Source organism: Xylocopa sonorina, chromosome 3 (genome assembly GCF_050948175.1).
Source record: "Xylocopa sonorina isolate GNS202 chromosome 3, iyXylSono1_principal, whole genome shotgun sequence".
Taxonomy (NCBI): domain Eukaryota; kingdom Metazoa; phylum Arthropoda; class Insecta; order Hymenoptera; family Apidae; genus Xylocopa; species Xylocopa sonorina.
The window spans coordinates 9,694,780-9,721,091 of NC_135195.1; the positions used below are offsets into that span (position 1 = coordinate 9,694,780).

General features: G+C 49.2%; 1 protein-coding gene across 3 annotated transcripts in view; it reads right to left on the reverse strand.

Annotated features, from left to right (window-relative positions):
• Positions 1–1,481: 1,481 nt before the first annotated feature.
• LOC143422394 (RNA-binding protein MEX3B-like) overlaps positions 1,482–26,312 on the reverse strand; it is a 65,955-nt gene continuing 41,124 nt past the window's right edge. The window contains exons 1-2 of one of the 3 annotated variants that reach the window (XM_076892990.1): positions 5,183–5,207; positions 1,482–2,730 (exon numbers count right to left, since the gene is read on the reverse strand). In XM_076892990.1, the coding sequence (XP_076749105.1) occupies positions 1,754–2,730; positions 5,183–5,198 (993 nt within the window). In that variant the 5' untranslated portion in view covers positions 5,199–5,207 and the 3' untranslated portion in view covers positions 1,482–1,753. Of the gene's footprint in view, positions 2,731–5,182; positions 5,208–26,312 lie in introns of those variants that run through there. The other 2 variants (XM_076892989.1, XR_013101708.1) reach the window with 2 other exon arrangements.

The following is a 26,312-nucleotide window of genomic DNA, read 5'->3' on the forward strand; positions in this document are numbered from 1 at the left end:
CAGCTCCAACGGGATTTGTCGTCGAGACTTTTACAAAAGGTACGAAAACATCCAGAGTACTCTCTCGTCGAGATTCACACTTTGCTCACTTAAGTAGGTGTCTGAATAATGTAGCAGTGCTTCATTTGCTACGTGGCGTTTTTATCAAGTCTTCACGGTGTGATACGGCACGCGATCAGCTGTTCGATCGGTTGCCACCATCTTCAAGCTGTTGGTCACGTGGTCGTGATAGAAACAGGAAAGAGCGTAACGATCGAGAGAGCGAATGAACTCTACCGCGACTGCGCTTCGTGGCCATCGAGAAGCGACTCTTTATCGTAGAAATCGAAGCAAATAATTTCCATTGAACGCTCGCAACGATAAGTGGGACGTTTACGATGATTGGTACGCTTTCTAAATAAAAATATAGAGCTCGTAAAAATTTTATTCACCAGTGTTTCGCAAGCACCTTCGATATATAGTGTTTCGTAATATTTTCGCGGGGGGATCGCGTAATAAAAATTACAGCTTCGATTTGCCACGCGTGATGCGTGCAGTGAAAGAAGGATAAAATCTATGAACATTTAAAGAAAACAACTGCATCATCCTCGCAGGTGGATTGTCAATTACATTAAAAAGATAACCGTTACGCTAATCAAAATCTGATCGATTAAAATTTGACAATTATCAAATCGTCCATTCCATTATCTAGACTGCCTTCGATCCAAACGAATTTGTAGAAAAATACGAAAATACCGTGATGAATACAATCAGCGAATGGAATGTTATTGCAATCGATACGAAACACACATCGTGTATGTATATGTATATCAGCCTAATTCGTTTTCATCCGAGGAAAGTAGCGTCTCGGTGGTCAACAGTCTCGCTACTACGAAGCTCTCGATCCGTACGCGTCAAACTTTTTCCGATAGTTCGAAGGCAACCCTATAAACGGCAAAGCCAAACGAATCCTTCTCCCACATTACACAAGCCGTGCGTTCACACCAACGTGAACAGGGTGTATCCTCTCATCGCTCTCCGTCACGCCGTCAGCTCTGCGATCGTACTTTGTGGGTGCGTGATTACGCGTAAACCTGCGAGCCCGTGCCATCAACTACGTACGCATATATCCAGGGGTAAAAGTATGAAAAAACGATGACAATGAATGAGCGAGTTATGTTAATCTCTCTCTCTCTCTCTCTCTCTCTTTCTTGCACTCTCTCGTACTCTCTGCCTCTCTCTCCCACTCTCGCGTTCTGATATACTCTCGTAGAACTTAAAAGCTGACTTCGTTGTATCCGATCGGCGGGAACGACGCGACAAATAGCATTTAATATATCGGGGCATTCCCGGCGCGTAGAAGAGGTTATTGGCAGCAGTGGAATTGAGACATTGTGCGCGCGCGTCCGCTCCCCCGAGCGCCGGCCGCGGGATCCTCGTCCTCGTCTTCGTCCTCGTCGTCATCCTCGTCTGTGTCTTTGTCCACGTGTTGTTTATCGTAGTCGTCGTCTTCGTCGCCGTCGTCGTCGTCGTCGTCGTCGTCAGAACCGCGGCTAAAGAACCGAACACGGGGGACACGAGCTTATATACGGAAAATTCGGGGTCGAGCCGTTCTCCGGCGCCGTCGTTCCTGGATGAGTCGGCAAAAAGGTCGAAGAGCAGACGTATCATCTGGTCGATGGTGTCGAGTCGATGGTGTACAGCCGCTGTACCAGGTGCCGCGACGGATGCGGAGCCTGTCGGGTGGTCGTCTGGCTGGCTCCGGTGTCGGTGCTTAAGAGAAGATACGAAGCGCCTGCAATACAGGCCTGGAGCAAACGGGGCAGCTGGGATCGGAACTCTCGCAGACCCGATTGCCGCAGTCCAGGCAGAAGTGATTGTGTCCGCAGGGGACGAGGGCTGCGGTGACCTCCTTGTCGCCGCACACCAAGCACTCCCGTCGTCCACCGCCGAGGAGCGAGTCCGTCGGTGACGTGGGACTCGCCGAGGCGGGCGGCGACGGCCTCGAGGGTAGCGCGACGCCCGGGAACGACCAGATCGAGGAGGCGGACGCGGTCTGCGACTCGAACGAGGGCGACTCGCCGAGGCCCTCGTCTCTCTCCATGCCTGCGCCCCAGATCGCCACGAGATCGTTCAGTCCTGGTGCGCCGGAACTGCTGGACGAGCTGCTGCAACTGCCGCTGCTTGAGAACGCGCCGCTGGACCCGTTCGAGCCGTTCGAGCCCGGTGGATCGAGGCAACCGAGGATCGAGCCTAGGCCACCGCGACAGAGCACGCTCAGCAGTTCCGAATCGTCGAGGGTGGTTCCTGTGCCGGTACGTAGGGCTATGTGCGCCTCGATCTCGCGTCTCGCCGCCTCGACGCTCTCCGGTAGCCCTGTCACCTCGAACACAGGCTCCTTGTCCCGGCTAGGCGTCACTATGTAGGTGTGCGTCTGATGCTGGATTCTCTTGATGGTCGCCCCCTTCGGTCCAACCACCAGGCCCACTACTCTGTACGGGACTCGTACCTGAATCGTCACGTGGCCCGGAACCGACGCTGGCGGTCCAGGCGGCGCGCCCAACAACGCGCCCAACGAGCTCTTGCGCGACGCGCGGATCTGAGAGAAGTGCTCCGCCGCCGAGAGGATCTCGCGTTTCGCACGGGCCACGTCCTCCTTGCGTCCGGTTACAACGAACACCGGCTCCTCGCCGCGGACCGGAGTCTTGATGTAAGTGTTGGTCTTCGCCCGGAGCGCTTTGATTTTACAACCTGCAATCAGAACGGTGGAACGAACGTTTAGATATACAATTTTTACTTTTTATCACAATTATCGCTGTTGTTATTATTTTGTTTCTTTTTTCTTTTTTAGAGACCATGCGTCGCGACGCATGGCTCGTACGCTAGGAACAAGACACCACGCGCGAGCGCGCGCGCGTGTACCAAAGATACGCCGCGTGGAAGGAAGAGAGAGAGAGAGGGAACAGGGTGCAGGAAACTGGAAGGAAGGAGGTCCCGACCCGGTCTGGTCCTCGGTCTCGCAGACTCCCTGGCCTTGAGCCGGCGCAATGCTAGCAATGCAGGTGAACCACTCCTCTACCTTTCCTTCTTTCGCGGACGTACCAGCTTCTACGCTCGTCCTCGTCCGCGACGCGTCCACCACCACCTTTCTCCGTCCCGCGGCTATCCTTCGCGGCTTCATCCGTCGCCCCCTCTCCCTTTCTCTCTTTCTCCAAGCTCCCTTTCATTCAGTTCACTCTCTCCTTCGGAACGCCAACGAACGCGCGCGACACACGCGGATACCCCCTGCACCCCCATCCCCCGTACAACGAACCCGCCATCCTCAGGCCCTCGCATACCATCGCGATCCTTTCCGTTCCTCCGCCGCTGCGCAATTCCTCGCGTTCATTAGCGAGCCTTTTAATTGACCGTATCGATTGCTCGCCGCGACTGTAAATCGTGTGATTTAACGATTTCAAATTTGGAACGGCCGAGGAAACGGATGGCCGATGCTCGCCTCGCTCGCTCGCTGGGTTATCGAGTGGGCCGGAATGGGTACGGGAGTGATGTGATCTTAAGTTCCCGAGACTGGATCGTTGAACCGTCCGCGAAAAAGTTATGATGTCGTCTTAACGATTCTCGGAAATGGCAATGGGTATCGTGTCTGCGCGTTAGCCGAAGAATTATTGTTCGAATCCGCGATTTTCTGCGGGACGTGAAATACTACGCTTTTGTCGCCGATGCGTTGCGTGTTTCCGTGCGTTCGAAACTTTTGCGAATCGTGCGCCTAGCTTATCCCCCCTTCGACAGCTAGCGTTTCAAACGTATGCAAATTCTGAACCGAGGCTATTAACCTTCCACTTCATATTTCCTTCGTCTCTCGCTACCAAGGAGATCGATCGTGGCAGAAACCTCGATAGTCCATCGAACGTTCTTCCGTACGAAACGAAAGAGGTTCGTCTCGCGTAGCGCCAGGCAATTTCATTCGCTCGACGAAAAAGCAGACACCACATTTCTGCCCGTCCGCTTGTCTACCGCTTGTCGGCGACTGCGAACGCTCAGACGTTTCCCTTGGTCGGGTACGTAGTCCTTGCGCGGCTCGACGCGACGCGACAATGTCACGGGCGTCCATGGCTCTTCAGGGACGGCCGCTGCGGCACAATCTTGACATCGATACGGCCTTAACTGCACGCCACGTCGCGGTCCGTGGCGTTTGAAACGCGGGAGAGGAAAAGGGGACGCGAGGTCGTCCCGGGGGCGCGAGCGTAATTGCCGCCGTGACAAAGAGGAGAGGGGCCATTTGCATCCAAGGAATTCCGATGGATCCGGCGAATTTTCCCACGGAAAAACGTCGCGTGGGCGTGACATCGTCGCGTCGACGAGTGCGTGGAACCTGGCCACAGGGGAGTCGACCGCGTTCGCCAATTGAAACGAGTCTCTATCCCTTTTAGCCGGCCGAATCGAAGTAATTCGACGCCAGTTTGGCAACCAGTTGGCGAAAATCTTCCGTCCGACGCGAGATACAGAGTTTGCCAGATTTCAGCCGCTTGGACCGTGGCAGTCTCGAGCGGACGTTAAATAAACCCTCGAACGGTGTGAACCGAGCTGTACGAAAGCAACGACTCCGATCTCACGCGCGATCGCCCAACGAGAGGTAGCTTTATCTAGTGCCATTACTTCTCATTGGACGACCGCGGTTGCATTAGCCAGGCCGGAATCAAGTTTCCATTTGTACGTTGTTAACTTGGAGCAATCTGATACGAGCCGGCGCTATGACCGATGAACAAGGATACGATTATAATTAATTAGCAACAATGTCCGTCGTTTTAAGTATCCGTTACCTTAAACTCGGGTTACTCTGGATTCGGATGAATTTCAAATGAACCCGTTTCACGTACGCGAAACTTCCAGTCAAGAACAAGGTCTCTCTCTCTCGGAGTCTTCTTTCCTGCCCGTGAACGCGTTACGCTCGACGTACTCCAATTGCGTAGCGAAACCGTAACGAGCGATCGTAGACTAACCGGTGGAATTATTTCGCAACGCGTACGGAGACTGGCGTCCGCGCGTGTCCTCGGTTCGACGGGGTGAAATCCTGTTTCGGTTTCATCGATCACGCTTTATTTTCGGAGCCCATTGTACCCAACACCACCCTCCCTCGCCCGTCCCGTTTCTTCCTACCAGCCGGTTTACCTTCGCCGATTATATTCATTCAGCGGTTACGCACCTTGCCCCACCACCATCGCCACCCCTTTTTTATTTTTCGTCGACTTTCCACCACCGTCCACGAGCGACGATGCTCGCGAAGACGTCTTCGTTCTGCGGTTCTACGACGACCCTTGCGGAACGAGCCAGCCCCGGCTTCGATCAACTCGCGGACCATGAAGGATGCGCGTTACGTTAGACCGTGGAATGTTCAAGAATCCTTGGGGAACCGAGCGAAAGCAGCATCGAACGGCGAACAGTCGCCAAGCGTCTCGTTTACCGGGGCAATTCGGTTTTGCCGTTTAAACGGCAACGGGGAAAAGAGAAACTGTTTGCTTCCGAATTTCTAGGCGAGACCCTGACAACAGACCCTGACGCGAAATTTCCAGCTAGAAGCTCGTCCTACTTTCTTCGTTAACACCGTAATTCCTCGCTCAAGGATTCGATATTTCATTTATAGCTCGGTCGCGATTGCCAAACGCGCGATCCTCCTCGTCCGCGCTAAACAAGGTTGGCATTATTTACGGACAGTTTATGGATCAAGGGTGGTGCGCGTTCACGGTTAGATTGGCAGATCGAAGAATTGCAATTCGTAGTATGACCGGAAACGAAACAATTTTACGTGCTCGATTCTATAAGAATCCAGCGATGAGAGATGGATAAAACTGGCTGATTTCGCAACGTGGAGGAAGATGTGCGGGCAATTTTCGACTGAACTTTTTCATCGATCTCGATCGCGCTGTCGAGTACGGTATACTCCGCGAGGTCGATAAGACAATCGCTCAATCAGTCGCGCGATCGTTGAACGGGGACTGGGGAATTTTCACGAGATCTTTCGCATCCAACTGGGAATCGTGCGATATCGCGTATGCCAATGACTAGGTGCTCCGCTCGGGCGTAGCATCGTAGCGATAAAACGCCGCGGGGTGAAGTCGGTCGTAATTCTAGCTGGCAAATTGTTAAGACGAGAGCTCGCCACGGCACAAGGGTAACCATTATTATCCGTAATCTGAAGAAGCATAAATTTGCCCGAGGATACACCGACGAGATGCCTCGGGCCGTATAGTAGACGAGAAGAAAGACGTAGAAATCGAGGGGAGGGATAAAAATTAGGGGGCTGGTTAGCCTGCGTGGAGAGAGCACGTCGCGCGGCGGTGTCCCACGGAACGAGCATTGGAAATGGCACTTAGGACGGAGGCACGATGAATTCAATTCGAACGGGAATTTGTTTTATCGAGCAACGTTGAGTAATTGCATTCCGGCAGCCTTGATTCGCTTAACTACTCTAAAATTCACTTAATGTTTTCTCTACCTCGATATTCTATCCGCAAATAATATTTTGCAATCACTTTTCCGCTGCACTAACGCTGTGTTTGATTAGCGATAAATTTATGAACAATAAAACGTTTCGTCTCAATAAAGTCTGCGATTGTGAGAAATTTTCCATTCAAAGTATCTTCCTTATCGAATTCCACCAAGTTTCTTGACCGATATTACGAACAACAAACTCGAAAGCCTTCCAAGTACACTCCGACGCGTCAGGCCACAGGATGATACGAACCACGTCGTTGAATCACGTAATAAACCCATCGAGTGCCGTTAATTGACCACCAGCTAGACACCATAATTCATCCGTGCGATGCACGTGTATTACGACACGCGCGAGTCTCAAAAAAGGAATATCAAAGAACACCGATGATGCTCGATGCATTTTTCAACTTGTCCGACACGGTCCACAGTGAATTTCCACGGTTTACAACAAAAAGAGGACAACAATCTCCTCCACCCTCGTCAAAGAGGAATCTTGGAAATATCTCTTAACTACCTCAACTTTTAACGACAGATTCACGTCTCGAGAAGCACACTCGAGGTTCTTCGATCTCGGCCATTGATGTAACGACCTTCCTTCAAACTTCGAAGGGCAGACCCGATGACGTACGAGTTGAACACGAACGGGAGATAGTTTCCCGAGCGAAGAGCACACGGAAAACACGAGGAACCTCTCATGACTAAATGGAATCCAGCGCGTTTCGACTTTCCGTATTATAAGATACGCGTCTTATCACTTTGGAAACCGTGGTTAACGCGTCTCGCTGCTCTGGACCATTTCGAGCGAACTTCTGGAACTACCCAAGTCCATCTGCCATCTGCCTGTGCGATGGGAATACTAAATATCGCCAATATGCAGGAACGAACCTCTCTCATCGTTAACCGGTATTCCAAGTCGGAAGCAATCGCGCCATTCGGCGTTTAATCGCCGCAGAAAGTCGCGTGGACGGGCGCGTTACAAAGTTTCCGTTTACCAAAGGTTCTCCCCGTGTTCCGGAAATTCGCCTAGGGCGAGGATGGGGCGGTTCGGTCGGCTAAATAACTCTGGGAAGGCAGGTGGACGCGGTATCTGTATACGCGAACCTATAAGAGTAGTGGCGGCGGGGACAGCCGCGAGGTACCAAGCGAGAGGAGAGGACAGAGAAGAGGTGGCGAGCGAAGAAGACACGCTGGTGAACAACGTAGACGACGACGACGACGACGACGACGAAGACGACGAGGACGACGATGACGACGAAGAGGAGGACGATGGAGAAGAAGAAGAAGAAGAAGAAGAAGAAGTAGTAGTAGTAGTAGTAGTAGAAGGTTGCTCCTCGTGGTCGAAGAAGGTGGCTGCTGACTCGATGGCCGATAGTGGTGGTAGTTCGGATGGAGGAAGAGACGGTGGGGCGTGGGTCGCAGACAGTTGAAGGGCCGCGGCCAAGGTGAGGCGAGACGGAGAGTGGAGAAGCGTGTACGAACGAAAGAGAGAGGAGTTGAGAAGGAGACTGCATCGGAGCGAACGCGAGGCGCCTTTTGCCTTTGTCCGGGGGTCTCTATCGAAGGGACCAAACGGGAGGCCGGAGGAGAGATTCGAATTCTTCCTCTCGTTCTTGTTGTTCGGTCTTGTTCCTCTTCTTGCACGCACAGCGAGATCGCTGGGGACGAAAAGGGAGTAATAGGTTCGGCAGGGAATGTTCGAGTTGGCTCGAGATGAAATATATCGGTGATTCGATGGATTCACGGTACGTTTCGAAGCTTTCCGATCTCGCGAGAGATGTACTTGATCTTGTTCTCGCGGTGTACTCATAACAGTGATGTAGGAGGGAACACGGTGGAGAGCGACGATACCGATGAAGATGCAACCACTGCGAACAGTAACTCGCGTACGCAATTACGTACGCTTCGAAATAACTGACTAATTAATCGTACGTAGGTATACTCGATCTCCCACGATATTTAACAGCGGTTTCATAGGCAATTCCTGGACGGCAAAAATCCGCTAACTGGGAAAAATGAAATGTACAAGGTAATCGTAAACGTCTCGCTGTAAAATACGAGTATGTACCGTAAATAGTTTTTCGTTAGCCACCGTAGAATAAAGTGCCGAGCGGAGAGGGAGGCACGAAGCACGCGATACTAATATCGTTAACTCGCGTACCGCCGCGTTAGAGCCGACGAGCGCGCAACGGCGTAGCTCTTTCGCGTTCGGCTCATAGCGAAGGGGTTAATAAGATAGGCAAGAACCGTAATAGCCATCGTTCCGCGTTTACGCCCGCGACACGTACCACGCCACGGCGCATCGGCGCAAAACCGGGTTCATTATTCCGTTGATTTCTTTCTTATTCATTCGAGGTGCCATTCACGTAGCTCGATGCACGGCGAAGCACGTGGCCCGTTCTACGGCACTGCCGAGTACAATGCCGTGGCAAAGCCCTCTCCTGGGAGAGCAGTTTGGACCTCTTATATTCCCACGATACGTCATTCCCTCTCTTTTTCTCTCGAATGACGTTGCTGAAATCTGCACCAGCCACGACATCGGTTCCTCTCTCTTCAGCTCTCGAGAGGCCGCAGGATCAATAGTAGTAACACGCGCCTCTATACCAGGCAGCTGCATTATACACGCGGCTCAGAAACTAGCGGACGTAGTGCAGCACTCGCGCACAGTGGCCGGCGTTATCGACAGATTTGCAATACCGACGCCAAAGTCGCCCCCAAGCCCGATACGGCCGCCATTCCCGGTACCATTATCGAACATCGATTACGCGGACTGGATCGATCGATATCAAAATTCCGTTTGATCGCCTGCGAAACTGTCCGTGACTTCCTCCGCTCGATGCGTCCCGCTTAACGTTAGAACCACCGACGCGATCTACGCGTACCTATTCCTCTACCCGGAGAGGGTTCCAAATGACAATCGTTCGCGTGTCAAACGAACGGTCCTCCGCGAATGAGACCACCGATAACATTTCTACGGAGTACTACGCGAAAATAGTCGATGGTCTCGGAAAGTTCCGATGGGCCGTGAAACAGTCTCTCTCCCTGAAGATATCTCGACTTCCCCTGCTTCGCCTTTGCGAAAGTTACGCTCTCAAGCGAGGCTACCGCAAACGAGATCGCTGATAAAATTTTACGAACGCTGACTACCAGGCGAACGACATTTGCCCGGATGAAACACTAAAATGTTGCGGCTACCGTGCTTCTTGGAATCACGTGAGGTTGCATTTTTGAACAGGGCGGCGGGAGGAGGCGGGCAAGAGAAAAGAAAAAATGGCCCAGCGGGGACAGGAACTCTGGGGCCATCTGCTCGTCTTTTGCTTTAATTACAGCCACGAAATGCCTCGCCGGAGAGCCGCTCGTCTTTTCCTCGGCTGTTCGCCGACGACCGTGGGCGGGTATCGATGTGCCTCGACCCGAAAAGGACCGCGGAGAATCGGAGTCGTTCGTTTACCTCTCCTTTTACTGATTTAAAACGCGGCTAGTCGCGAACGTCGACGGCTGGGAACGCCCCTCTCTCGAAATTTGAACGCGCTTAACATCTTCCCGCGACTACCATCGGCTAAAACGAATCCAGGTTAGGGTTACGTATTTTCTAAACGTTCTCCAATTAGAGAAGCTCTTTCGGCGATTTCGTCGTCGATCAACTCGATCTCCATATAGCGAGATTTCCTGTTCTACGCTATTACGTGTTTTATCATCGCGCAATTAAAAGTATGGTAACCGATGTGGAAGATACGCGTGGAGAACAGTTGAGATATGATAAAACTTAAATGCTCCGATGCAATTAGCTTCCACTATAAAAACGACTTCTGGTACATAATTACGAACGTTATCGCTTTCATATTACACTCGGCAATAACTTACAAATTTATGTAAAGGATCGATAAAAATACCAATTCCACGTCGCTCTGAAAGTCTAATATTTCTCACGAGTAATAAAATAAGTATCAAATGTAATTAAAAGCATTACAGCAAAGTAATCAACAATTGTCTTCATAATTACCGGCTGAATTCCAGCAATTTCAATCAGCTACTTAATTTCCACTAATCTGATGTAATTGAATACCATTAGCTTAATCCCTTGGCTTTAACAGTAGATATTTCCATCCCATCAAAAACTACGTAGCCATATTATTACATCTACGCTGTTAATTAAACAGCACCGCTTTGAAACTATCCAATAACTCATTTCTCCGTCAACCATGAAACACAGCCCAGAATTTCCCACCATCCTCCGGAGTATCCTTGAACCGGCCGAAAACCGGGAAAAACGAAGGATCCGCTCGAAAGAGAGGAAAGTCTGGATTTTCACGGTGCGCCCATTGGCAGTCGAGCAAATGTGAAACAATGTACGGGCAAAAGGGAATCGGTCGGCGGATCGCGGTAAGTTTATTTAGGACCGGCTAGGCCCTTAAGTAGCGGTACCCTCTGGCGTCTCTGGACGTTCGTGCGTCCGTACGTCCGCTCGTGGGGCACGAGCCGCGCGGATATCACGAGTTTCTCAGGCAGGTCAGTGAAACTGCGCCGTCAAGTTGAAGGCCAACACCCCCACAATGCAACGGCCTGGTACCACCGCTCGGCCCCACTGCCGTCCGATCCTCAACCACCTTATCCTCTCCGCCGCTTCCAAGCCTCTTTCCGTCCGTTCCACGACGCGCCGCCATCCCTCCTGCCTGCGGTGTGTACCAGAGTCGCCGGAACATCCGAGGAAACTCCACTGACGCCCAGAAAATTACCAATTCTGCCAAACTCGAGGAAGCCACTTTTTCCGCCTCTCGTTTCTGCCTCGAGATCTACCCGTCAGCGGTGGTGCAACTTTTTCCAGTACCCCGGATCATCCGTTGCAAATGACGTTGAAAAATTTATATGGATCGTTGATGAACTGTGATTTCAAAAGATGGTACTAATAGAGAGAGATTATTCCGACCAATTTCGATTATTTGTACTAATTATTTGCGGCGAAGAAGGTTCAAGCTGGTAGAACAATCGGTACACCGCTACCAAAATAGATCGGGAACATGGCTGCACGTATGCAAGTTCAATCGAACCAGAACAATTTCTAGCTCGTGGAACAAGTAGCCTCATCGCGATCAACGTGCTGCGCGTTCGACGCACGGTCATGGTGATATCCACCAGGTTCCAGGAAAACCAGTCGACGATTGGCCGGACGTAGCTCCAATCATAGAGGCCCTTTACAATCGTGGAGAACACGGGCCTCGAGCTAGCCGCGAACGGACGCGATGGTCACTCTTACGTCGACCACCGAGTGGTACGGTTCTCCAACGCGCAGGTGTGTCCTCTTTATCCCACTGTACGCCTTCCCTTTTCCGTCTCTCTCCTTACGCGTTTCCCTTCGACCACCTCCCTACCCAGCGTGTACCTCGAAGGCCAGAAATTCCAGCCTCTTCTCGAAATAGATCGATGACACTCGTCCGAACAATCCCGCGAGAGCGCACGCATCGCGTGGCCGCGTATGCGTAGCGCGCGGGCGAGCGCGACCGCATCTATGCGCTCCGTGCGTAAGCGTACGCGATCTATAGACGCATACGTACGCGTACATGTAGATGTATACACGTATAGGCAGACGCGCATACACGTGCGTGTACGTATACGTACGCGCCTCGCTCGCGCGACTCTCTCGGGGCCGATGTCTCTGAAATAACCGAGCGAGGCACACTCGCCGGACAGGGGAATAAGGTGCAATGCACGCACCCGTTCGCCACGCTCCCTCTCTTTCTCTCCCTCTACGCCGGCGATCTCTTTCTCCCACACCGACTCTCTTTCTGCCGCGTATCCCTCTTCCTTCGACTACTACTAAGCGCGCCGTCTTTTTTCCCTTTCTCTCACGCTCGCGCGGTGCAACTGCAGTTGCATCCGACAGTGTCTCGAATGGCAGTGGGGGTCACACTATATTAAGATTGAACTCCACTGACACGGCCGCCCAACTGCGTTCATTCTCCTCCTACTCCCTTTCTTCCTCTCTCTTTCCGTCTGTCCCGCGACCAGCCTTTCTTCTCCCTTTCTTCCCCCGTCCGCACATGCTCGAGCTAACTCCTTCTTCCTCGCACCCTTCCTTTTTCACCATCTCTCTCTTTCTCTCTCTCTATCTCTCCTGCTCCGACTCGATACGTCCGCTATCCGCAGGCCCGATACGCGACGCCTGCCTTCTGCATCTGTGTGCGCGAGTGCGCCTGTTTCGTTCCATAGAGAACGTTCTAGGCATACGTACGCGTATGCACATACAATTGTGGAGGGTATATACCGTGCGCGGTGTCTCGAGATCCTGCCGATGGAAAAATCAGATTACGAAAGACCGTTGATTTTCTCCACCGCGGGAACGCGTTACGTGTCGTCGGAAAGGGCGCGGAGGAAATGGCTAGGCCCGGTCACGCTGCAACGAACCACGCGGACGCTTACGCTCGTCGTACACTCGAGGTACTCGCGAATACGCGCGGATGCTCCTGCAAAGACGATACGACGGCCACGTTTCCAGTAAAAACCACTTTAAAGGGCTGACGCGTCTGCACTTTGGTCCGCCTGTCTCGACGCTGCGCGCTCCGAACCAAAGGGGAAGCGGGAATTCGGTTTCTCAACCTTGGCTACTACCACGGTGCCTCTTGCTCGTCAAAATAGGTTTCGGCTACCATTTACGCGTCTCTATTTCTGTACGTCGAAACGGAAATAGACACCGCGCCCTTACAATAGCCCGCTTAGGGTAGTCCGATGAATATCGATTTTCGTCGGCAGATCTCCTCAAAGAGCAATAATATATCGAACGCGACAACGGAAGTGACTACGAGACGCGTCTCGAATATCTTAACACCGAAAACTCCGCGTTTCGTTCTTCTAAGCGCTCGACTCGAGCGCACATAATTCGTATCGAGGCGAGCGTGTGTATATACTAATTGTACGTAAGGGGCGACAGTGTGAACCAGGCTCGTTCCTCCCACGCGTGACTCACACAATTCCATTCCGGCAAGAAGTTCAACAATTTACTTAGGGAAAAACGCGGCACTCGCGACACGCGCCTTTCTTCAGCCACCTTTCCTTTAATTTCCTCGACTGCGAAACTTCTATTCTCGATAGCTCCGCAACGATCCTGCTAACTATTCGAGCGTTATGAACCCATACATGGTTCCATTCACTGTGCGCTATAAATACATTACGTAATCGTCCGATACGTACCCGATACCATTGTAGTGTCCGCAAATAACAATGAAAGCAGTAGTAGCGACAAACTGGTTCTCGCACTCGAGCACCTTCCGACAAGTGGTCATTTCCTTACGGTTTTAACAAGGGAATAATTTCAAGCCCGATCCACGCACACGTTGCAACGAGGATCAAACGAAATCCCCAACGATCGAACGATTCGAAGGCCCACCGTCGCCGCTTCTTCTCCCGCGCACCCTGTGCGAAGCGCGGCGTGACCTCTTCCCCCGTGGGCTCCATTCACGGTCAACGCCGCTCTGGCGGCCAATTATCCGTACAGACCGCGCGGGCACAGTCGAAGCTGGAACCAATATGGAAGAATGTTGCGAGATAACGAGCCACGCTTAACCCGTGCCCGATGAATCATTATCGGTTCACGGGTGAGGCCGTTCCTCCGCTGCGACTAATGCGGAGACGCAGCGCCGCAGTTCAGTTATAATTATACGATATTGGATGTCACGATATTAATGAGCCACGGAGGGATATAATGGGACGTGCTGCCCACCGTGGAAGCCACTCCGCCCAACGGGCGGCTGCCCGGCTCGCCCGATCGTTCTCGAGAGAAACCGAAGGGTGAGTCATTCGTCGATCGACCTACCTCAAACCTCTCTCGACCTCTCTCGACCGGACGAGTGCCGGAGAGACGCGTGCTTGCCCTTCTGTCTCCGCTCTCTATCCTTTCTCTCTTACTCTTACCGCGAGAGACAGGAGAAAACAGGTAGCCACCACCGCTGCGTGTACTCATCGATCGACTTAGATTTTCTCGACTTTCCTGTGCTTCTTCGATCCTCCGCGACGCGTTCTCGACACTCGACGACGAGGCTTTCGTTATTCGCCACGAGCGGATGAAAAGAATCGAGACGAGGCTGGAATGGATCGTCTTCTAAATCTTTTCAGTGAAATACGAAGCTATATGGTCTATGGTCTAGGCGTGTTTATCTTGTCGAGCGGTATTTATCGATTGGAAAATGTACACGTTTCGTGTGAGCGCGAGATGATTTAGTTATCTCGCGGTCGCGAGCTCGTGGTCTTATTTTAGGTATCGCTGGGATTTTTCGAGCTATAAATTGGAGGAGACTATTTACGAGAAGCGTTTGTTAACGGCGAAAAATAGCTCGAAAAATTGTACCGCAGCTCCAGACGAAAATAATGAATAAAACTTTCCAATAAATTTCCAAAGGGAATTCCTCTCGAGTTGCTTGAAATTAAACTCTCGAAAAACGATACCGCGATACAATTAACGAACGTTCCCGGTTCTATTATCCCCTAGATACCCGGATTAGAAGCAAACCTACACACAGTAATCGCATCGACAAATTGGCACCGTTGAAATCCGCCAATATTTTCCTTTCGGTGCGTGGAACGTTAGGTTAGGACTCGGCAAAGCCAGGATAAATCGATTACAGCCGAACGTCAACGGGACTGTCCCCTGACCTGGAAGAAGGGTAGGAAAACCGCGCGACCCCTACAGCCATGGGTATGTCCCATCAGCTGTGCCTCCAGCTGTAGGCCGCTTCGAATGCAAAAACGCACTCTGCCTAGGGGCGAGAACCGAGGTCTGACCGTGTATCGATCAAAGACCTATCTCCGTGGCTATCCCCTTCGCCATTTTGTCGCTGCAGAGAAGGGAGAAATCTCTGAGGTGAACGAATCGAATAGGCGAAACGAGACCATTCGTAGACCCCTCGAAGAATTTTTTCGAAGGTTTTGATCTATACAAAATTGATATATTCTGCGAAACCATACATCTGGTGTGAAATCATACTTTTATAATCTATAGATTACGTTTAAATATATCGCATAAACTTCATATGAATATCTTTCTTTCGCCTGTTGAAGAAATAGTTCGCAAGAAGTGCTTCATTTTCATCTGTCTAGACCAGAACCTTTCCTAAGACCCTTGCCAATTCTCTGTCTCCTTCTTTCCGCCCCTTTCCGCGAACTTTTCTCATCTCTCCTCCGCGCCTCGTACTTTAGACGATATCTCGTTCCCATCGAGCTCACAATATGTCCCTACGCCGTCAGTGCTGTCTCAAGGTTCGGAAACCTGGAAGAGCCGATGAAATTTGACGCTTCGACGCGACGTTCCCATCGCGAAGGCTCGAAAGGAGATTGCTTTTTCTATATCGAGCGTCTCGTCGGTTTTTTCTTCTTTGCTTCGTCGTTGGGACCTATTCCGAGTAATTTGTATGTGTGCGTTTGGGGTGGCGGCGAGAGCGCATGGGGTGCGTGAATCGATGGGGCGAGCAGCTCGACTCGTTGGAAACGCAAATCCTTCGAAGCTAATGCCTCGACGAATAGAAGCATATTGTGTGAAAATTGAATCGGTAATTTGAAGAAGGATATAGAGTTCGGGGATCGAAATTCGAGGCTCTCCTCGCAGCGGTATGTATTTTGAAGTTATTCCAGAAAAGAAATTTAAGAAACCGTAGTCAGCCTCCAGTGCGTGAGAAATTCTTTTTCAACTTCTCAAATAAAAAGATTTTACGTTTTTATATTTCCTTCTTGAGACCAGTGGTTCGATTAGAGGAGAATGCGTGATCTCACGAGGATTTTAATGGTGTACAGTCGAATGAACTTTTGTGGAAGGTAATACTGTTACTGGAATGCTCGTGAAAATATACGGCAAAGGGTAATGATTTTAAGGCATAATAGTCTCATGTTTATGCGAAGACAATTAAAATAGGAACCTTTAGAGGGAAGAAACGAGAGACAGGAACGCATAGGTAATACGTGTATTTCACACTAAGCAACTTATATAATACGTTGGAGCTTTTCAGATATTGGATACTTGATTGACACCGAGTCATAAAGTTACTCGAAAGGATCACTTTCTAATTATTTAAGCAGCCTGTCGGATGAGTTTTCATAATGCATGTAATCACTGCAACAACCATGGAGGAGTTTGAATAATAAAACGACGCGTTCCAAGATTGATGGATAATAAGAATAACCTTTTACAACGCCTACCTATATGTAATACATAGATATCGTAACAGCTGTTCTAATAACTGTAATGTCCAATTCTTCACCAACAAATAAATAACACTTTTTAATATCTTTCCAAACTAACGATAACGCCTCGTCTTAAGCGTGGTCCCGCAACGCTTCCGGTACGCGCGTCGCGTACTCTCGCCGGTGGCGAAAAGCGCGCGACTATCCGCGCTCGACAAACATAGAAGTTACGGATAGAAATCAGCCGCAGGGCTCCTCGAAGCAACGAAATTTCCACGCGCGATCAGAAATTATACGATCGTGGCCAAGTATCCGCGAGGTGGATTTCGCATGGCTAGGTTTAAGGAACTGCGCGTATAACACGAACGGAAGAGATGTCGGGGCTGTGCAGCACGGGGCACGTAAAACGTACGCACGCGATTCCCCGAGCGACGAGCATGCGCGTAATTTGTATACGCCAAGTTTACGTCGAACCGCAGGAAAAATCGCCGGGTAATTTACGCGGCGGGGTTATCCCGGCAACTACCGATTAATCGCTGGTCTTACCCGGCTACCGGCCAGCAAAAACACCCGCTAACTGTCCGACTCCGTTGAATTCCTCGCTTCCATTACTACACGCGTGAACCCTCCGCGAACCATTTCACGCGTTACGCTTCCTACGTTGCGCAAAGTGGAGCCGCGGATCGATCCGGTCGACTACGACAGTTCGCAACGGACGTTCGTCTGACGCTTGAGAATTTTACAATTGCACATTGAATGACTTTCACGTCAGACACGCCTATAAAATGGCGCATAGAAATTTATGCGACATTAACAGAATTTACTCGCCGCATACCGCCGTGTAACTTTCCCTCAGCGTCGTTGCAATGAAAAAAAAATAAGGAAACAGAAGAAGAAAAAATACCCAAGGTAGTGGAAATTAATTTCTGCAACGTCCCAGAGACCCAGGAGGTCTCCGGTCTGGGAAACTGGCGATTCCTTGCAATCAGCATAAACGGAACAGGCTTGGCGTAGTTCGCAGGAACGCAGACTCGCGACCGCCCCTATCATTTATTTGACACTGGGAATCGCAGCCGGTGCCAAAGTTGCAACTCGTTACTCACGCGACAGGTATTTCGCGTCCAAGGTAGAAAACCCGTGGGGACATCGGATTTTTCAAATGAAAAACCGGGACGGTCGCGCGAGAAAGGCGGTGCTACGAGGTCGTGTGTGAAACGTGAAGTCATTATAAATTCAGACTGTCGAATGCACTTAATAATTTCCTGACAACGAGCAACCGTGAACTCAATAACGTATTCGCATGTTTACAACGAAGCAAAAAATGAGAAGACTATTGATTTAGAATCGTCTGAAAGGAAGGAAGACGTACGGGAGATCCCAGACTCGTAAGGTCGCTTTCCTCGCGCACGACACGTGGACCTGGAATTTCACCCCCGAGGGAAGATTCGCGAGAAGCGGTCGGGGGCGCGCGTGAAAACGGAGACTACTATCGCTACTCGGTTGACTCAGCTCGACGTCGTCGTCTCTTGACTGGGTAGTAAGCCGACCCCGTGATCGGAGTCGAGTCGAGTCGAGTGGACGCGGCGCATAAATAATCGTGCGAGAAAAATCGAAGCCAGGAGTCGCCTCCGACTAACATTTCCTGTTTCGAGGCCTCAACCGCGCCGATGGGCATAACTAATTACTTTCGCGTCTTCCTCCTGGCCCTGGTCTGGCTGCGCTCGTTATTTATGCCCTCGAAACATTACGCTAATAAATCTGGAGGGGGTGGGGGATGGAAGGGCATGCGCCAAAGATAATTTGTATCGAAGAAGGGTGGACAGTAATATACGAGGGTCGTTCGGTAACTAACGGCGGATCCGTTGTTGAATTTTTATCCCCTCGTTAGCGGCGCGTCTGGATTCGCTTCTTGCTGTTTAATAAGGGGGAACACACTTTCGATACGCGTCTTCATTTTTATACGATGAGCAAACGTGCTGAACGAGCTGTATCCGTTTCGGCTGATTCGCCGTAAATCACGCGTAATCTCTGCAGCTTGTATATTGTATTCCGCGCGGTACACGGTGTTATAAAACTGATCTTTACACCGGGTATTACAGGATCTCATATTCTGATCTGACGAACGCGACGCGAGTGGCTTTGTGAACTTAATTTCTTACCAAAATGAATACCACTGTTATTAATCACGATCGAAGATCCACAAATGTTTTCTAATGAAAATTTCCAAAACAGCCTTCCACAGAGGCGTCTTTACACGTGACAAAGGCAGCCACGTACACATCATCCACCGCGTGACGATTCGCGAAAGACTCACGCACGCGTCACCAGCGTCGATAGATCGCGATCACCGCTGGATTCACCTACTTCGTCGTGAACCAAGCAAAATCGCGCCTCGTAAACATCGACGATTCTCAGAATCGAACGACGCTGTTCCTGGCCGAACGATGTAGAACAAGATACGCGACTTATTTTACTTGGTAAGCACCCTTAGGAGCTCGTGAACGCGTCGAGGTATCGGTAACCAGATGCAACCATCGATCGGATCGTTCCGGCCGTGCGTATCAAATTAATTATGTATTAACGGACGCGATGAGTCTCCGTATCTCGTCGCCGACGTATTTGTCGAGTCGCAATTTTCTCCGTTACAAATCACTGGAAACCACTTTGCGCGTCCCACCTTCGGAGAGACACGCCACTTGTTAGACGCGAAGGTTACGTTTATTAATTCTGGAATCGATGGAAAGCGGTTCGAAAGCAAGGTTCCCCTAAAACGAACGATCCCGAGTAACCGAGAAGAGATCGCGCGGCCCACGTAAAATCGAGATTTCGATCTTCGGCCAGGTAGTAGCCGGACTCTTTATTCGAGGAATAAGGTCACGCGTGTAATTACGCACCTTTGTAGTTTCTATTTTTATTTTCGCACTTAACCGAACCTAAAGAATTGAAAAAAGGAAGCGCATGGGTCGAACCACTTCAACTTTCTTCAACGATACAAGTGCGCGTTTATTATTTTCCTAGCTGAAAAGTAGATTTTCCCCGAAGAATAACGAGAAGAGGAATAAAAGAAGAAAAAGCATCGACGATCCTCAAGCACGTGTATTATTTAAACAACTGGTCGGTACGTGAGAGCGTGGCGTAAGGCGTGCACCGCGACATGATAGCGATTATCAGCGGCAACGCCATGAAAGGAAGGGAGAGTAGAGGGTCAGAGACGACGAGAGCGGTTAACAAAGTGGGATGAAGAGAGAAGGAGGGACGCGCGCACCGATGGGACCAAGTTCGAGGGCCTTGGGCGAATTTACAATCGTAAAACGTAAGGCACTCCGGTATACAACGCCGACTACACGCGGTACAAGTCGTTGGTCAGCGCTAGCGGCAGAGATTATGTTCGTTATTCGTTGAATTTTATGTGGACAGGTCGGCGAGTGCCGGTACATATGGCCTCCGTTAGTGAAACGCGAGTCTGACCTGGACTGGCTTCGCGATACGTACGATCGTCACTTTACAATTTATACCACTCTGCTATACTTTCAATCACCGTTATGTGGATGTTTCGCGCAAACTATAAACAATTGAAATAGGAAACAACTGCTCTTTCTCTCTCTGTCTCTTTTCTTTTGTTTGCATACTTAATGCGAAATGCTATATGCTTCTCAGAGAAGTGGCAAGGATGGGTCACAGGACGCTGCTGGTGTAGTTCAGCTTCGAAAGCAGAGCATCGCACGAAATTGGCCGACTCTGGCGCACCTGCTATCGAAGTTTACGAGCACGATAATGGAGATTTTCACTGGAGTCAGCGCGCAGCACGCTTTACATGTCGGGTCTCGTTACGAAAACTGGAACGTAGTTACCGAGCAGAACGCGTCAATTCCTCGCGCTCCAAATAACTTTTCGTCTTAAGCGTCTCATTTTTTTCCTCCCTTCCTCTCATCCGGAGCGGTGATCTCGATTCCAGCCGCGTATCACGGACGCAAGAGGCAAGAGTACGATCCTCGCGCGATCCTCTTATCGATCTGTAATCGTCGTAGCGCACTGGATTTTCCTCCACCAATTTGCTATATGCTATTTCATGGGACAGATCCTTTTTTATTCGAAGCGAGGTTCGAGTTACTTGTGCGAGGTCTGTAGGAATTTAGATAAGACCCAAATTCAGCGAGCATAGAAAATTATTAGAAGATCACTCGATCGAACGATGAAAGGAATTTTGCTATTGCGATTACTCCGTTTTTCTTAGACGTGCTATTATATACTGGATACCACGTAGCGGTGCAATGCGCATTTCAAAGTACGTTTCACACGAGCCTACGTAGTCACGTGAACCGTGCATGCCTCGAGATCTCTATTTCTCGGGTGAAACAGGGTGCACACAGAAGGCATAAACAAATCTCGGGACACCAGCTACACTCGGCTAGTACTCGAGCGCAATAAAACATGCCTTTAAATGGTTATGAAGTTGGGAAACGAAAACTCGACGACTATCCAACATTTTATGATAAATAAACGAACATGTGGTATCCAGGTCTCTTTCAGTAGCACTCAACAGCTCCCTTCCATCCCTCGTTTTTTATAATCCACGCCTCATTCGAAACGTTTCCCGTGCGACTTCTCGTTTCGATCTGACGGACTGTCAAGGTGTGCTGGAGAACACACCGCGTCTCCGGCGTTGATGTCTCCGTTTCGAGACAGCGTTAAATCGTCCGCGGAATAAAGGCCTTTCAAAGATCTTCCCACGCTAATTGCACAGTCTATAACAGCGCATTTTCCATTTATTCGTGCTTTCACTGCTCCCATGTCTCGGCTGACTAATGTTTTAATCCAAACGGTGGGTATTCCCTGGGCGATGAGCTAACAGGATTAAAAGTACATTTCTCGGAGCGATAATCGCGCGTACATTTACATTTGAAATGTACACTTTTCGTTCATTCAAATGTATGCTAAAACGAAGGCGTCCCAAATCCATTCTTTGGAGAACCATTTTAATCGCACTGCCAGTCACACGGTACCATCACTGACCATCCCAATAGAAAAAGAAAAAAAAAAAAAAAAAAAATAGCAGGAAGCAAGAGCTCGAAAAGAGACACGAAGGTTCGTACGTGCGCGGAGCCAGCCAGTTGGCGCGATAACAACAAAAGTATCGTTGACCCGCGCGATTATCAAACGCGTCCGGCGCGCGATACCGTCCTCGAAGCAATTGGCGAAAACGCGGCAACGTGCATAGAAAGTGGTCGCGTGGGTGAGGCGAATTCCACGTCGAGAACACGCGCGGTCGCCCACGCCGCTACGTACGTAGAGCTCCGACGAAAGTTTCGCGACCTACCAGTCTCGTTCCACGCTCTCGCCTAGAACCGCGTCTCGAGTATAGATAGACGACGCCGCTGCGGGTCCATTCATCGAGCGCGTCGCGGACGCAGAAGATGGGACGAGGGAAAGGAGCAGGAGGAGGCTGGGGGCGAGAAGAGAAAAAGAAAAGAAAAGAAAAAAAAAATGTCAGAACGCGAGGCAGAGAAAAGAGAAAAAGGAACCGGGGCGAAGCTTAAAATGCCAAAGCACCGCGAGGTGAAAGGTTCGTCTAAATAAACCGTACCTTTTACTTTCCTCCGCACAAAAACCTTCTGGAAATGTGGGTCACCCGTAAAACTCGATTCCGCGTTTAAAAAAAAGCTGTAACCCCGACGCGCTTCCCCGGTCCTTTTTGATACGTCGAGTGACACGGGCTACGTAAAAGGAAATTGTTTCGGCGCGGAGAATACGCCGCGCGCGATGTAAGGGCGTGTTTACCCGCGGATAAACGCTTCCCTGTGAATGGATAGCGGGCGTTTCTGGAAATAAACCGCGGGAACCGCTGGCAAACTCTGCTTGGAAACGTCCAATTTATTATCGCGTTCGTTACCGCGGACACGTGATATTCGTGTAGCCGAAACCGTAGCGTTTAAATATAAATAATCTAAAAATACAACCGCGACTCTGGACAGGGGGATATCGCAACGACAATAGCGGTGGAAAAATTTCCCGGATATTTCTAACGTCGCTCGAGACTCTAACCGAGTAAAACGGCGATCCACGGTGCTCCTGCAGGAGACAAAGCTCCGCGTCTCCATCAAACCGGAACAGAGCGGAGGGTAACGAGGCGCGACGTCCCCAGAACACTCGAACGCGTACCATAAAACCGTCGCCGCGTCGAGAGCAACGGAACGCGTTGTTGCCTGTGGACGGAAGAAAAATTCCTCGTGAACGAAACGTCTCATTCCCGAAGCCCGTTTCCGTCGGTTCACGGGTCGTTTGCTCGAGTCAAACAGAATTCCACTAAAATTCACCGGCTTATCGTCGCTTATCCACCTGACGCGGCCCGTTCCACGGGGCTGCGCGCTGGCACGAACGCTGCCATTAGGGTGTATCCCGCGAAACGCGTCCAGAGCTCGCGTTATCGTCGAACGCGTGCACGGCTGATATTTAGAGGATAATAGGGAGGCCCCGTTCGAACTGGCACGCCTGCCGTGGACGGGGACCGTTCGTGGAACGCCGTCCCTCGTTTTCCCAACGCTATCATCGTGACTCATCCAGAAAGCCGTGCAGGGTGAACGAGAATGAGAGAGAGAGAGAGATGGCCTCTTCTCTCGAGGCTTGAGAAACGACAGACTGGGAGAAACTCGTTTTCCCGCGGCGGATCGATGCGCGAAGAAACGCGCCACGGGGAAAATCACGAAGGAGCGGAGAGCACGCCACTGCCCTCGCCTCGAGCGCGATCGTTCTCCGCTTTATATTGGCTTCCCCGTCGACGCGAATGACACGACGCGGATAAGAGATTCCTCTCTGCGGATAAAGCGATCCTGCGACGATCCTAGTCCTTCGATCCTTTTTTTTCTTTTTCGCTTTATCTTTCTCTTCGATAAATTACGCGCGGCTGTGTAAGACGCCACGTCGTCGGGTTGGGTTACGTTTATTGCGATCGTGCCATCGACTTTTGACTCTTTCTACCGTAGTTCCGTCGAGATCAGAGGTCGCATGAGATCGCGTGGTTTTTTGTTTCCAATAAATAGGAAAGTTCGTGAAATAGCGCTAATGAGCGGGCTTCGAGCGTTATGCGAATGCGTGGTTCTCTCGTAGCGAACGCTAGGCAGCAACTGTGTCTTGTTCTTCGCGTATGTATATATACTTGTCTTTTGACGTTTATTCGCCGATTTCCATGTTTTCATTACATTCTGCCAGTTTCTGCGCCGTTCTCTATTAACGACTTGATTCCGCGGGATCATTGCACCTGCATAATGCACGGCCTACCGAGTATTTGCTGCTCTTTGATTTACGGTTGGGCAGGGCCTGTACTGTAAAATAATGTACACACGATAAACACCATGTGTACCTGATCCTGAGCAAACATCGGAGGCTCTCGTACGCGAATGAAATAACGATGTAATAATCTTCGAAGCTTTATACATACAAGTGTGCCCGGCAATAAAATTCGACAAATATTTGACCATTGTCGCAGCACAACTCTCTATTACGTTACTATTTCTTACTCAAACTTCCACGGTGCTCGTCGTACCGAGAACGATGATAAAGACATCTCTGTCGAGGCGCACTGTCGCGCGTTCACCCCTCGCGCCATTGCGAGGATCGAAAAAAGAGAAACGCCGACGCAAATTTAAATGTTCCGTGTAATTTGTCGCGGCGAGCATCGCGGGTAATAAAGAAGGGAGCCACCTGGAGTGAAAAAAGGCTCGGGAAATCGAATTAATTATTCGTGTATACGCGGCAGGGTCGTACCAACCGGCCAGCCCTCGTCGTCAACCCCCAAAACGATAATCCCACGCCGGTACACACGCACGGTCTTGCGACACGCGTGCTGGCTTATCGATCACCGGCAGAAACGGCCCTCGTGCAGAACTCTCCTATATACAGTGCTGGACAAAAGTATTGGCACAGCATGATTGTTATGATAAAAATGCTTATAACTATGAAACAAATTGTTAAAAAGGAAAAATTTGTTTACACGTTTATTTATTTATTATTCTAGATTATTATTTAACAGAAACAGTAATATAAATAAAGTGATATGCGAAATAATAACAAAAACATATTTATTGAGCGTTTTAAGCATGGACAAAAGTATTGGCACAAATGATTGAAAGTACTTAGAAATTAAAAATTAATATTTGGTTGGCCCTCCATTCCTCATGATAACTTCCTTCAATCGTTTTGGCATTGAAGTTACCAATTTTTTTGTAAAATCCGGCTCTATATTGTTCCATTCTTGTAAAATAATAGCTTTTAATTGGTTTTTGTTTGTTATATTATATTTTCTAATTTTTTTTTCTAATTCATTCCAAACATGTTCGATGGGATTCATGTCTGGACTCTGGGGTGGGGTATTTAATGTATGTGCGGTATTGTAAACGATCCATTGTCGTACAATATAGGCAGTATGTTTTGGATCATGGTCTTGTTGAAAATAAAAATCACGCGGGAGATTTAATTTATTAGCACTTTTAAATAAATTTTCCTTTAATATATTTAAATATACATATTTGTCCATAATCTCATCTATGAATACTAATTCGCCAACCCCAGACGCTGCAATGGAACCCCATACCATGACTCCACCTCCTCCATGTTTCACAGTGGCTTGTAAATGTTGTGGATCCATTTCCGTATTTGGCTTTCTCCAAACTAATACTCTGCCATCTGATTTAAATATATTAAATTTAGTTTCATCTGAAAATAATACGTTATTCCAGAATGTGGGATCCTTTTTTATAAATTCTTTTGCAAATTCTTTTCTCATCTTCCGATTCTTCTTGGATATGTATGGTTTCCTTCTTGCGACACACGCAGAATATCCCGCATCTTTTAACACTCTCCGTATAGTTTTCGAACTTACTTCTTTTTTATTTTCTTCATTTAACTTTGCTCTAAGTTGTGATGAGTTTAATTTACAATTTATTTTCACTTCCTTTACAATTTTCCGTTTTTCTCTAACTGTTAACTTTGAGGGACGTCCACTTCGATTCCTACTTTTGAAATCTGATTGATTCTCAAATCGTTTTACGACACTTCTAATAGTGAATCGACTTCTATTAACACTTTTTGCTATTTCACTATAAGATTTTCGCATTTTGTGCAAATTTAATATTATTTTTCTCTCTTCACTTGTAGTTTCTTTCCCTCTTCTTGACATTGTTGCTTGTTATATTTCCTATGTTGCTAATCGACTGAACTTAAGGATGACTGTTAGAAAAAATGACTATCAGGGAATCCCCTACCTATACCATCAAGTGACAATCGGATTTTTTTCGGAGAGATACAACTACACTAAATTTTGTATAATGTGCCAATACTTTTGTCCATGCTTAAAACGCTCAATAAATATGTTTTTGTTATTATTTCGCATATCACTTTATTTATATTACTGTTTCTGTTAAATAATAATCTAGAATAATAAATAAATAAACGTGTAAACAAATTTTTCCTTTTTAACAATTTGTTTCATAGTTATAAGCATTTTTATCATAACAATCATGCTGTGCCAATACTTTTGTCCAGCACTGTATATCCAGCGAGGTATTGACCTAACAGTGAATCATCCCCGGCGACCATACATCACGATTATTATACAATATGTCCGGCCAGGGACGATTTTTCGTGCTCGTCCCTGGGCTCGAAACAGCTGAGCGAATCCGGCTCCG